The 14,397-nt window shown below is 41.9% G+C and overlaps 1 protein-coding gene across 1 annotated transcript in view; it reads right to left on the bottom strand.

Annotated features, from left to right (window-relative positions):
* The window catches only part of ITFG1 (integrin alpha FG-GAP repeat containing 1), a 211,079-nt gene that overhangs the window by 127,788 nt on the left and 68,894 nt on the right, over positions 1–14,397 (bottom strand). Inside the window, exon 7 of the mRNA XM_004583824.4 lies at positions 6,711–6,772. Coding sequence (XP_004583881.2) covers positions 6,711–6,772 — 62 coding nt within the window. The remainder of the gene's footprint in view (positions 1–6,710; positions 6,773–14,397) is intronic.

The following is a 14,397-nucleotide window of genomic DNA, read 5'->3' as shown; positions in this document are numbered from 1 at the left end:
AAATGAAACATAAAAGTACCATGAATAAGCAAATAAAATCGAACTGTAAAAATTTACCAAACATTTTAACACTGCAATATCCCATGGACAAATCTATTCACCCTAACATTATTAAAGTATTTTATGTACTTTTGAAGTGATTTTTCTACAGAAGTCTTTATTATAAAGTACAATAAACCTCAGCTTCCCCTCTGGAAATAGCAGGGGCCTGCAGTTACTTAAGAGATGATATAGCAAAATTGTTACATGTCTACTTCAAATGTTAAGTGTTTGTATTTTATCTTTACAAAAGCATAGCATTATATAGAGTTGACACAATGTTTCTTACATGAGTGGAAGTATTTCTCTCAAAATACAGCAGCCTACCCTGAGATACAGGTGAACAGCAATCCAGTATAATGACTCAGGTGAATGAATCCCCTTGCTATAGGCCTGTGAAATACAGTAAGGATAGCTAGCAGTATACACCCTCACCATTCATCCCTACATAGAAACACCGTAAACTTCCCAGGTGACAGCCTCCTATGTCTAAAATGTCACATTCCCTGGAGAAAAAAGTACATCACTTTTCTAATTAATGAAGAAAGAATATGCAGAACACCTGCTACGCATGACAGAGCTGGAGAAATGACAATGATTTATTTAGATAAAGTTCCCATATTATTTCTCTGTTTTTTTCCCTCCACTTGGCAGTACAGATCTATACCATTTAATTTCCTTCAGGTTAGTATCATTTTCACATTTCGTATTTCACAAAAATGACTTAATGAACTATTTCAATATTATTACTTTTCCCAGGTTTATACTTTTAAAAATGCTGATTTAACTTATTTGAAAGACACAGTACAGAAGAGAGTCGGGGGGGCGGGGATCTACCCATTGGTTCAGTCGAGGAGCTAAACGCTGTCAAACTCTGTCAAAGTTCCCACATCGGTGGTGGAGGACTCAAGACAGAGTCACCACCTGCTGACACCCAGAATATGCATTAGTAGCAAGCTGGAGCAGAAGCTGAGAAGCTGGAACTGAAACCAGGTACTCCAAAATGGGATGCAGGCATCCCAACAGAGAATCAACCCACGTGCCACAATATCCACACTCTGAAGTACAGCATGGCTAAGTTAGTTTCAGAGATGAAACTGCTACGCAACTGCTTAACACGGGAACATGACTATGTGATTATTCTTCATTCCCATGCCACATACACAGAATATTGTGGTTGTAAGTGCACTCGATTAGGGGAAAGTTTAGTGGTTCTAGTTCCAGTTTCCCCGGATGTTGCATCATTTGGCGATGTCACACTGCTCTGGGGTTTGTTTCTTCAGCTTTTGAAGGTATAAAGATACTGTCTAGCTGCTGAGTTCTGGAGAAGAAATGCAGGGACAGACAACAAAGTGCTTTGTAGCGCAGTACGTCAGGCATCTAGTGGACAAGGTAGTTGTCGGCATTTTTTTTCACTGTGTCATACACTCCAGTGTCTGCCCTTTTTCAGAAGACTGACTTTATCTGAAATGCAGAGTAACAGAGGGTGAAAGAGAGAAACAGGTCTCCCTTTGGTTCGCTCTCTAAATGCCTGCAACAGCAAGGGCTGGACAAACCTGACGTCAGCAGCCAGGAATTCCACCTGGGTCTCCTATAGGGGAAACTGGAATCCAAGCACTAGCTTTATCATCTGTTGCCATCTCAGGCTCATTAGCAGGAAGCAGAGTCCTCAAGATTTGAACTGATACCCTAAAATGGAATGCAGGTGCCCAAGTGGTGGCTTAACCCACTGTGCCACAATGCCAACCTGTCTGTCCCGTTTTTTACTGTTTTCTTATGGAGGTCACTGCTTTTAGTTCCAGGTTGGTTTAACACTCTAGGAATTTGGCTGCAGCAATGTCTTTTTCTTTGTTTACTTGGTTTCCAGATTTCTTGGGCAAGAGTAGAAATTTCAGAGTGTGCCCTGTGACTAGTGGGGACAGAGCTGCCACAACAGCTGAAAATACCATAGTGGGGGAGTTGAGGGGACACATGGTCTGGGGACAAATTGGAATGGGGGCCACAGAGGGTTCATTTCACATGCACAAAATGACTTCCAAGGGCTTCCACAAACCAGGCCACAACACCCAGAGGTAATCAAAAGGGCAGAGACAGCGTGATCAGAACGGGGAATCTGGAGGGCCTTCTTGGGTCAGGTCAAAGCACCTGCCAGTGCGCCAAGAGAGCTGGGGCTGGGGAAGGACCAGTCAAGGTTGGTCATGGCAATAGATTGGGCTAGCCATGTTGGAGGGCAGGTCTGGGAATGGTTCTTTGTGGTTGCCCCGACCAGGGCACAGCAGCCACTGGCACATGTGAAGCCAAGGACTGGGGGCAGGTCAGGCCAAGCTAGGCCACAACATCTGCTGGTGAGTGTTGTGGCTGGAGGCCAGTCATGTTGGACTGGGCTATAGCACCCTTGTCGTGTAAGAACTAGGGCTTGGGGGTCGGGCCGATACGGGATCTTTGGGAACACCCCTCTTAGGCTGCAGCACCTTCTGCTGCAAACAACAGGCAGAGCCAGGGGCAGGCCAGGCTGGACTAAGCTGCAGTATTCACCAGTGAGAGCTAGTAATGGGGAGAGGTTGGCCTGGGCTAGGTTGCAGCACCCACCTGTATGTGTGAGAATCAGGACTGTGAGTAGGCAGAGTATGGGTTTATAGGGGTTGCCCTGACTAGGCTACAGCACCTTCCAGGAACCAGCAGAACCAGGGCTGTGGGTGGGCCAGTCTTGGCCAGGTCATAGCACCCACCAACAGGAGTGAACAAACTGGAACTGAAGGTGGATCAGGTAGGAGTTCGCTTTGGGGTCACCTGGACTTGGCAGCAACATACTGTTGAGCATATGAGCCAGACATGGGGGTAGGCCGGGCTGGGCTAGACCGCAGTATCCTCTGGTTTACATGAGAGTCAGGGTTGGAGGCAGAACTAACCCAGCAGCTGCAACTGATATGTGCCTTGGCTGCTGCAGGGGGTTAATTTGCTGCCCAAATTGCCTCACAGGAGGCTGAGATGTGAGGATCTCCCAGGTGAGGTTTTGTGTGGGCTCCCCAAAGAGACCACTGCACTCAGCCCAGACCTCAGGGAAAAATCACATAGATACGTGGTATGACCCCAGAGCACATTTGCAGGACTGGGCCACCTCAGTTGCTGACTCTGGTGCAAGAATACTCAGATGCCCAGGAAAGACAAGACAACCAGCTCACCTAAGCCAGTAGATTCCAAGCAATTCATCAAAAGATGTAAAGAAGGAAAGGTTGAACAGCACTCAAGGCCATGTTCTACAACAAGTATCTGGGTCAGTGGACATACTAAAGTAGACATGGACAATCAATAGCTCTAAGAGAGTTTCTCGACTTTGATATAAGGAAGTGAACATTTCAGAACACACTCAGGCATTCTTCCCCGTGTCTGGCCCTCAAAGAAGACATCAAAGGACAGTCTTTTTCTTGGGCACTAATGTAGTCTGACAGCAAGGAGCAGTGTACTTTCTTGCCGCTTCCTGCCACCCCCATCCCATCCTGCGAACACAGAAGGGAAAACTGAAACATATATCTCACCTACCTTCCAGCCCACCCTGACTCGCTCCATCCTAGTCAGAGGCCCAAATTGGTCTGCAACTACATCAGCTTTTTTTTTTTTAAGATTTATTCATTTTTTTTATTATAGCCAGATATAAACAGAGGAGGAGAGACAGAGGAAGATCTTCCGTCCGATGATTCACTCCCCAAGTGAGCCACAACGGGCCGATGCCGCCGATCCGATGCCGGGAACCAGGAACCTCTTCCGGGTCTCCCACACGGGTGCAGTGTCCCAATGCATTGGGCCATCCTCAACTGCTTTCCCAGGCCACAAGCAGGGAGCTGGCTGGGAAGTGGAGCTGCCGGGATTAGAACCGGCGCCCATATAGGATCCCGGGGCTTTCAAGGCGAGGACTTTAGCCGCTAGGCCACGTCACCGGGCACTACATCAGCTTTTCAACAAGTGTTAAAATAAAATAAAGTAAAAAAACTAATTAAAAAAAGAATAGAAATTTTAGGGACAGATCCCCTAATTTTGTCCCAGTTTGTTTGTTATCCTCGTTGCTAAACTGAGTTTTCCATTTATTTCTGCAATGTATTTTGTAGGATTTTCGTAAGAATTAATAAGATAGTTCACATAAAGTACTCAGTATGGTACCTAGCAGATAATACACATTTAATTAACAATAACTATCATTAGCAATAGTGATAGCAGTAGTAATACCATTATTTCTGCTATTACCCTGGTAACTGAACTGACCACTTCTGAGAAGGGAGACTTTTTCTGCCATTTTCCACTGGATTTCCAACCACAACTGCTATGTTGTAACCAGTATCCTTGCATGACTGACTATGAATTATATTTTTAAACATTTATTGCCAATAATGCAACATTAATACTGTTAAAAAATTATCAGGAAGCAGTATGTGATGACTACTCTGTGACTCTACTCTTACTCACTCTGGTACCTCTTTTGCGTCAGCGATCCACTGGCAATATTTGCAGACATTTCTGACCATCACAGTTGTAGGTACTCACCAGTAACTAATTAGCAGACACTAATGATAGTTCTATGCAAGCTACAATACATAGGAAGTTCTCCTCCACAAGAGATTACCAAATGATGATAGTGTCAAGGTTAAAAATTTGGAATAAAGGGTATCTGGCATTGCCATTTTTAAAAAACATTTTTTCTACTTTGTTTCTTGTGCACTAGCCCAACATTTTAAGCTTCCTTGGAATGCCTCTATTCTAAAATAAGGTCACTTCATTGTTTTTTTCTATTTCCGTTCTAGGCCACCAGTACACATTCTAAATTACTGTTGCATTAATATTGATGCTCAGTTTGCTCCTTTAATCATTCACCTCATTCTAGGTGACTATAAATTCTAACTAAGCTATCTCTATTACTTAAGACTTTTTACATCAACCTATCTGATATGCAGAAGCCAGATTAACTGCTAGTCCATGAAAACTTTATTTGTCTGTCTTCCTTAAAAAATGTAATAGCTTATCAACACATTTTTAAAGAATCAAATTACTTAGTTTAGAAATACGGCCTTTGCTGATCTTGTTTAAACCAATTTTTCTAAGTTTAGCTTTTAATTTTGCTTTTATGTTCGGGCTCAAATCAGCCACTCTCTACTTTTTCCGTCTGCTTTCTTTCTCACAATCACTAAAACCCTGCTCCCCTGGACAAGCCACTGCAAGTGTCACATCTTTCCTGAAGCCTTCACAGTAACTATGGGTGGAAAGCAGCTACTCAGTCTCTCCTGAAGTTTAAGATTTGTACCTGCCATTACAGTGGTCAGAACCATCTACACTTACACCTCAGCACCCTTCTTGTACTAAACACCCTGATCACCTCTGCATCTCCCAGAACATGATCATAACACTGTGTCTACATCAGACATTCTAAAAAAGATTTGTTGTAGTTATCACTGTTACTAGCTAGTATCTTTACAGCTTTTGCATTATTTTTGGTGGATTAATGTCATACGATCAGATGAGCAATCGCTGAAAATAAACATTTATTTTATAAAAACTGTACATTATCTCAATTATCTATATTCCTCTTAATTTGTACTTAATGATCTACTTGTGAACATGTTAACACTGTTTTGCTTCACTATGGTCAGTTTGAGATAACTTTCTTTCCTTGTAGAGTTCAGTTTTAGCAAGAATCCCAAATTTAGTTTACCCCCAGTTTTTTACTCAGTATTTACCCAAATTCTTTATCAACGAAAATCACCCAGCTAATATCCAATCATTTGGCCTCCATTCAGCAAGAACTTTGTTAAGCATAGAATTACCCTAGGTATTAGTAATTTCCCACACAACAGCCACAACTCTGTTCCTCGGGGTACTGAGTTTTCCCTTTGTATTTGGAGTACACATTGATCTCTTTTTCCTATTGCAAAATTCATAAAGTCCCCTTGAGTAAAATCTGCCTTAGTGCTTCACTTAATCTTCACAAACATTCTATAAAGCAGGGATTATAAAACCTAATTTCCATGTGAGGAAATTGACAGATGTTCCTGAGTTGGCCACTGGATCCACTAGCAATCCTATTCTTTACTATGCAACTTAAAACTCAACTTACATTTAAGGTGGTTTACTCTTCATTAATTACTCTTTCTTGTAATCTATATCAAGCTAAAACTCAAATCAAATCGTGATATCAGTTTGGGAGCCTTGCTCTCAAGTTAAAAAAAAAAAAAAACCCACTGGGAAGACTTGTTCTTAATCCTTGTCAATTTGGCAGTAACTTTAGTGTGGTTCTTACTTCTATATATATGCCTGCAGACAGAGGAAAAATTAGCCTTTAAAAAAGGCTTTCTTCATATACCATCATGCTGACAAATTAAATGACAATAACCTCTCTCAACAGCTGACAGCCTAGCAGGGGTCCTGTTAACATGTGCATTAGGGCAGACTGATTGGCTTAATTGGCAGTCATGCCTAAAAACCTGCAGAGGGGTTGGTGCAGAATGAATCATTTTCTTCAGCAATATTTAGTAGTTTGAATGCAGCAAAACGGCCACAGGCTCTTAAAGTTGTTCTGCTTATTGTTGAAACCAACGGACCAAGTGATTACTTTCATTTTATTTTCTAGAACTGTGCTTTTACAGAAACCATCATTTAAAAATGCTTAGAAGGAAAAGATTTCTTACCAAATTTTCCCATATTTCAAACTGGGGTTTACCAGAGCTAGACAATGTCGTGAGGAATAAATCTAGAAGGAAAATAAAGGAAATGTAAGGTTCATAGTTAAACTGATGGGTACATTAAACACCAGGAAGAAATACAAAACATCAAACCAATTACTAACAATTATATTTAAACATATTTTAAGTTACACTGTAACAAAAAGAAAGTAGGTGATCTTGGGCCAGCGCAATCAAAGAAATTGATTTGGTGTTTATCTTTCAAAAAATTCCTTTATTTTCAAGAGCAAGAATGCGTAGCATTTTCTGAAGTACACTTTTTAATCATTTCAACTGCAAGTTGAAAGGTGGTTTTATTATAATCACATTTTGCACTCTCACCCTAAAATTCAAATTTCATCTATGTATCATGGTCAAGGTTCAGTATTATTTTATCAAGTATTTCAGCACCCAAAATATTTAGTATTAATGTTAAATGAAAACTAAAATTGTTTCAACTTTTGAATAACAAAAGCTTGCTTTACTGGAAAACACAAGAATCTTAATAACTATTTGGAAAACAATAGGCTAACAGTCAATCAAACTTCCTGTAATACACAGGTCGGATGAACTAATAATTCTGAAATACTTTCATAGAAGCAACCTGATTTAGTGAATAGTAAAGGTTTTACAATTCTGAGGAGCTGGATAAGGTAATAAGCAGTTAGATCAGGTCCCTGCTAGAGTGAGAAAGAAGTTTCTTTGTGAGTGAACATTTGCTTCTTCCCGTAGGGTGCCCTGAATGAGACAAGGGTGCCAATCTTACTCTCTGAGTTTCCAGGTTTAGGAGAATAGCAGGAAAGCAGCAATACCACTCTCCTGAGTTTCCAGCTTTATCATGAGAACATAAAGAAGTCACTTACCTTACTCTTCTGATGGCATTATTGCTTTATCATGAGTAGACTACACAGGACTACAGTTCTGACCTTTGGTGGGTTTGATTGATTGATAGCTGCTATTCTGTTCACCCAAACTGTCTTGCAGCTTGCTTTCTTGGAGCCTCACCCCAGCCCTTAACCTCCTGGCTGAACACACACACTGAGCATTACCTTTGTTTGACACTGCTCTGCTCACTGTACTCAGTGGAAAGTCTTACACATACGGAGGTAGCTTCCTTCATCACTGTCTCCCCGTGACTGGGTAACTCTCAGGGGGATTAAATGACATTTTTTATTCTTTAAAAAGTGGAAATTACTCAGCGTGACAGAAGGCCATGACTATTTTAAATAAAAGATTTTTCTCCCTCATATCAAATGTGCTTTGAAAACTATCATTTACATTTTAATGTTTTCTGTGAGGGTTTTACATGGAATTAATGACAATGATTTGTGTAGTAATTATAATGCAAAGACTTTAATAAAATCCCCAGAAAGATAATTTTTTCACTCTTATAATGAGCTAAATTAAGAACTCCTCATTCCAGTGGGAACCATCATGTCAAAATTTCTGCATCATTTTCCGTAAGGTAGTTAGATAGGAAGTTAGAAATTAGCCTGTGTGTATGTCTTTGTGTATGTGAGGCTAATGAAAGAAAAGTTTCCTCAGGGAGGTAAGTAACAGTCTTGGAAACACAGCTTAGAAGCAGCCCAGTATTTTACACTACAAAGTCCTGCTCACGCAGGGAGCCTCAGCCTTCCCCATAAGAAAAGCTCTAGCTGAATCCTCTCCATTCAACCCCTAAGTGGTTTCTCAGCTTGGTTAGGCAATAAAAACTTCACAGAGTTCACCCAAAGAAGGCTTGGTAGGGGAAGTGCCTGGGCTCAGAGTCATGTTTACCCAGTCTGGTGATACTGTTGCCAATCAGCACCTCAAAGAACTGTGGAACCTCCAAACTAGAACCACTTGCATAATGCACAAAGTGCCAATCACTTCATTGGAGTGTTGGAAGAAGGTAGGTATTTATGGCAAAGCACACAGCAAAAAGCAGGGCAGCTACTGTTTAATTCCCAGGCTCCCCAAGGAGTTAGGAGTAAAGATTTCCATAGATAGAAATTGTGGCTTCAAGGTGCATGATCAGCCCAAATCCAAGCTCTTGGATTGTCAGTGGAGTTTGTGACTTTCCTTTGATTGGTCATTGATGCTGTGATCTTTAGGGAATTTATGATGGCCACATGAGCTCAGTTGGTCTGGGGACTCTGTGAAGGCGGCAGTTAGGCTCCTCCACCCAGACCTGGAATTCCCCTATAGAAATTATTTCAGGACACACTTGGCCATCGAGGTTCTTATCTATTTGAAATGTGAATGACTCCTTGAGTCTGGTGGTAAAGAACCTTAGAAGGTCCCATAAGTGAATTCCTTTTGGTAGAGAACAGGAAACAAACAAACAAACAAACAACTTAGGTTAATGGAAGCAGACAAGAGGCTGGGTGCTGCTTTTGCATTATAGGGATCTGGTGTCAACTGAGTAGACATTTTGATAGGAATTTTATCTAATTTATACTCAGGAAACCATTTGTCCTGGAGAACAAAGTGGAAGCAAAAGAGAAGAACTAGACCCCATTCCCTTATAGTCTGCTCTGAATACAGGCTGTGTGCTTCTAAGCTGTAAGCCTGGCCTGCCAGATGTACTCTCTCCATTAAACCAGTTAACCTTGCTTTCTTCATTCTGATTAACTGGTCACTCTCCCAGATTCTGTCTGGAGCGGTATCTGTCCATTTTGATGGATGCCCCATTCCACTAAACCTTGCTACCTCACTTAACACTCCTCTGTCTCATGTCTGAATTCTTCATTTTGCAAAGACAAAAACCTACTCCACTCATCTCCAGTAACATTTCCATCATACTTTGGCCACTAATATAGAAGTGTAGTCTTTTATGAGCATTATCACTTTCTCTGATGCCATATAAATACTCCCAATGAATTTTATCTCCATATTCATTTAGTAAATTCTTAAAAAAGAAACCTGAGGTTTTTGTGATGACATTCCAATTTGGTCTTACTTTTCCGTGCAGTCTCTTCACTGCTATGAGTATGATTAAAAAACAATGGCACAGGGTCCGGCGGCATGGCCTAGCGGCTAAAGTCCTCGCCTTGAAAGCCCCAGGATCCCATATGGGCGCCGGTTCTAATCCCAGCAGCTCCACTTCCCAGCCAGCTCCCTGATTGTGGCCTGGGAAAACAGTTGAGGATGGCCCAATGCATTGGGACACTGCACCCGTGTGGGAGACCCGGAAGAGGTTCCAGGTTCCTGGCTTCGGATCGGCGCGCACCAGCCCGTTGCTGCTCACTTGGGGAGTGAATCATCGGGTGGAAGATCTTCCTCTGTCTCTCCTCCTCTCTGTATATCTGACTTTGTAATAAAATAAATAAATCTTTAAAAAAAAACCAATGGCACAGATTGACTTTCATTCTTTTTCTTCGAGTATGTGTAGCAAATCCCTTAATATCAATTAAAGGTTGTCTTAACGATGTTTCTAGGTTTATTTCTTGTTATCCTCTCAGAGTTATATTCCATGAACAATACTGTCACCAGATTGCATCGTAGTCTTTCACATCTATTGTGTACAAGCAATCCTCTGTGCTGCCCTTCTATACAGAGCCAGCTGATGAGTTAACTCTTTAGAACTGGCTCAAATGCCTCCTTCCTTCCTAAGGAGTTGCCTTTCCAGGGGCTGGTTCTGTGGCATAGTGAGTCAACCAGCTGCCTGTAAGGCAGGCATCCCATATAGCATGGAGTAACTGTTGGAGTTACTTGCCTCTTCACAGGCATACTTCTGCCACTGTCACTCTCCAGTGATACTTCTATTACAGTGACTATTAAAACAAATCGTAAATTCTTTCATATATTCTTTGGTTTTGTTGTTCCTATTATTTGGATATGGTATGTGTTCAACTGATTGTTTAATAACTAAGGGACAGAATGCTATATGCATATTGTGATTCCTGAAATCTTGCTTGGATGCTCGAAAAACAGTTACTCTACTATGCCTTTAAATGGACATTATTGGGTCTTGTGTGAAATCAATTACTTAAACTTCAGTATGCATGATGACAGTGACTACGATACTTAAGTGTTTAAAAGCTGTTCTATTTTTTGGAAGAAGTAAAATTCACAGAAAGTGAAATGTTGGAATTTATTACAGGAAAAGTTGTTAAAACTGAAGAAAACCTGTTGAAACTCTTAAACAATTTGCGAATAAAGGAGGAGCCTTATTGCCAGTAACAGTTCAAAGGCTAAATGTCACACTAAGCAGCACTTTCAAGGGACTGGAAAAACTTTCCTGTACACACACATGAGCTAGGTAGAGACAGGGCAAGTGGTGGATGATTACTTTGTCACTGATGTCACATTCATCTCCATATGTATTTGCATAAAAGGTGATAAATTAGGAGCTTCTTTTTGCTCCCTAAACACCTGGGAATTTTGAGAAGTGTAAGACACCCTGCTGACTCTATTTCCATAGTTTCACTAGCTACTAATTTAGAACCTTGAAAAGTAGTACAAGTTAGATGAGGGAATGGAAGGAAAACATATAAAATCCTTCTTAAGCATATCATTTCATTATTCAGTTATGCAAAGAACAAAATTGATTATTCACTCTCAGGAGAAATAGAGAAAATTAATTATTAACGATTCAATATGAAGAGTTATGCTTCAGATTTGGAATGAGCTAGCTGCTAGAAAAACATTTCAGTCAACAAAGCCATAAAGTTCTCACTGCTCTATATTGTTCAGAGTACTTCATACAATTAAATGGAAAGCATTCAGAAGACATTCATGGACACTGTAAGGCTCCATCCAGGTTCCCTCTTGGAATGGAGATCTGATTGACTCAGATGGTGGAAATACTGCTAGTAGACACCTAGATTTGCACTCAGCCTTTGCAAAAGCTTTTGAGGATGACTACATACAAAATCTGATGAATTCACTCAAACTGAGGCCAACTCTGCAGGATATTTCTGCTCTCAGTGCTCTGACTGCTGGATTGCAGCTGCACTCTTGCTCCCCTTCCTTACACTGGTACCAGCTGCAAAATGTAGTCTTCTATCACAGGAATCTCACTCTCAGTCCACTTCCCAGAGACCTCAACCAGTAACAGTTGATGACAAAGGTGATCCCGAACGCTTCCCCTGACACAGGCTGGCTGTAAGGATTCCCTCATGGGGGGGTGAGCCTAAACAGCCCCACTGGTAGCACTGGTTTTGCCAGTGCTGTCTTGGCATGGTATTTTGTTGGAAGATAATGCACTACCTGAGAAATGGGGTAAATTAACTGTAGGAACAAATGGAATTAGATATTTTAGATTCAAAGGAAGAAAGAGAAGAAAGGTACAAAGGCTGTGCATGGTAGCTCAAAAGGAAATACGCAAGTTAAAGGGGATAGAGGATTACATGACAGAGAGATTTTCATCTCTTTGTTGGGAGAAGGGCAGGATGGACCAGACACACTGAATTCCCAGATTCACTTAAAACGTCAAGGTCTGCTGAAGTAGCCTACCATTCACATTAAACGGCTAGCATTCTCTCCTATTCAGAGGCAATGAACTGTCTCCCCCCCCCAAAAAAAACACTCCAGTTAAAAAAGAAGGGTTAACTCAGACATTGATCTGGCAAGGAATGTGAAGAGATACATCAGAGATAAAGAGGCTATTGCTTGAACTAATTCAGGACCTAGGTAACGTGGTAGGCAGAGTTCAGTGGAGTATGCACATAAAACTATACTATGTGAGTGCCTGGTCAGGGTAGAAAGTAGGAAAGATGGAGTGTGGCATGAAGAGTTGAATTGGCCATTATGTTGGATCCCCTTATTCCTTGAAGTGATTAATTCTCTCTCTCTCTCTTTTTTTTTTTCTTTTCTTTCTTTCTTTTTTTTTTTTTTTTTTTTTTTTTTTTTGGTCTTGGAGGTGAACTTTTAAATGTGAACAGAAAGGAAGGTAGTTTCAGCTGTGCTTGAGATACTGGCTTGCCCACATACCCTGTCAAGAGAGCATTGGTTTCAGTTCTGGCTTTGCTTGTCATTCCATATTCTTGCTAACACATACCCTGGGATGTAGCAGTTGAGGGTTCCTGCAACTAAATGGAAGATCTACACTGAGTTTGCAGCTTGCATATGGAGCTCGTCCAGGGCTGATAATGGTGGATATTTTTACAGTAAATAAGAAGATGCGTGAAAAATCTGCCTGTTTGAATTTTAAATAAATAACATAAATAGGGTTTTTAAAACATGCAAGAGAAATTGCTGACATCAGTGGTACTGACTTGAAGAAACACTCCATAAGGAAAGATTCAAGCAAGACTTAGTGAAAAATTCAGGATGCACACACTAAGGCTAAGTATTTTTCCATTATATTTCCTTAAAAAGTTAAAATAGTGGGGTCCAGCACAATAGCCCAGTGGCTAAAGTCCTCACCTTGAACATGCTTGGATCCCATATGGGTGCTGGTTCTTATCCCGGCAGCCCCGCTTTCCATCCAGCTCCCTGCTTGTGGCCTGGGAAAGCAGTCTAGGATGGCCCAAAGCCTTGGGACCCTGCACCCATGTGGGAGACCCGGAAGAAGTTCCTGGACTCAAGGCTTCTAACTGGCTCAGCTCCAGCCGTTGCAGCTACTTGGGGAGTGAATCATCGGACAGAAGATCTTCCTCTCTGTCTCTCCTCCTCCTCTTTGTAGATGTGCCTTTCCAATAAAAATAAATATATCTTCAAAACAAAACAAAACAGTGTAACATGAAATGCTTTACCCTTAGAAAATACACAGTCAAGTAAGAGTACACAAAAACATTAGATGATTTATACTTCTGTGGTAAAGGCCTGTGCAAGGTCAGAAAAGAAAAACCTTGCCTTGGGAATGGCATGTAGCCATTTGCATGTAACTATTTCAGTCCTTGCTCATTTGCACAATGATGCTAGCCAACAGCAGAACAGCACTGAGCTCAGTTGGTGCGAGTAAAGAATATTACGTGTATAAGGATAACTAGTAAACCTTATCAGTAACTATGTATATATGTGCAGTTTTGATTAATTTCTATAGTCACCAGGTAGCATTAAAATATCCAATCAAAAATGTGCGTAACTATCTATGGAAGACAATAAAGCTAAAACCATATATATATGAGAAATTTGTTTCTTTGGCCATGCGGCTGGAGTTGAGGAGGAGCTAGGAGGATCGGGTGGACGCCTGAGCGTCTCAAACCTCGGGCAGCCATGCTGCCCGGGGTGCTCGGGTGCCCTGCCACGAGTCCAGCCTAGCACAGCCAGGCTTACCACCACGTACGTAAGTACATGGGGTGAGCCGTTCGCGGGCGGCTTCCTGATCTGCTGGAATCCTGGTTTGATGGCCCTCTTTTAGGAGTGGGAGGGTTGTCCCAGGGCTCTGAGAAGCGGATCTGGACCTCCTCAGCGCACCATGCGGCTGGAGTGGGGGAGGAGCTAGGAGGATCGGCGGACGCCTGAGAGTCTCAAACCTCGGGCAGCCATGCTGCCCGGGGTGCTCGGGTGCCCTGCCAAGAGTCCAGCCTAGCACAGCCAGGCTTACCACCACGTACGTAAGTACATGGGGTGAGCCGTTCGCGGGCGGCCAGTGCGCCATTCGGCGCCAGGCTGCGCCTGCTGGCCACCCGGCCAGGAAATTCTGGAATTTGATTCCTTTAATAAGCTACAGGAGTCACTCCATGCTGAACCCACACTTCTCTGAGAATGTGTATTAGTCCTTAAG

The sequence above is a fragment of the Ochotona princeps genome, chromosome 16, assembly GCF_030435755.1.
Source record: "Ochotona princeps isolate mOchPri1 chromosome 16, mOchPri1.hap1, whole genome shotgun sequence".
Taxonomy (NCBI): Eukaryota; Metazoa; Chordata; class Mammalia; order Lagomorpha; family Ochotonidae; genus Ochotona; species Ochotona princeps.
This window is presented reverse-complemented; position numbering and strand designations above follow the sequence as displayed.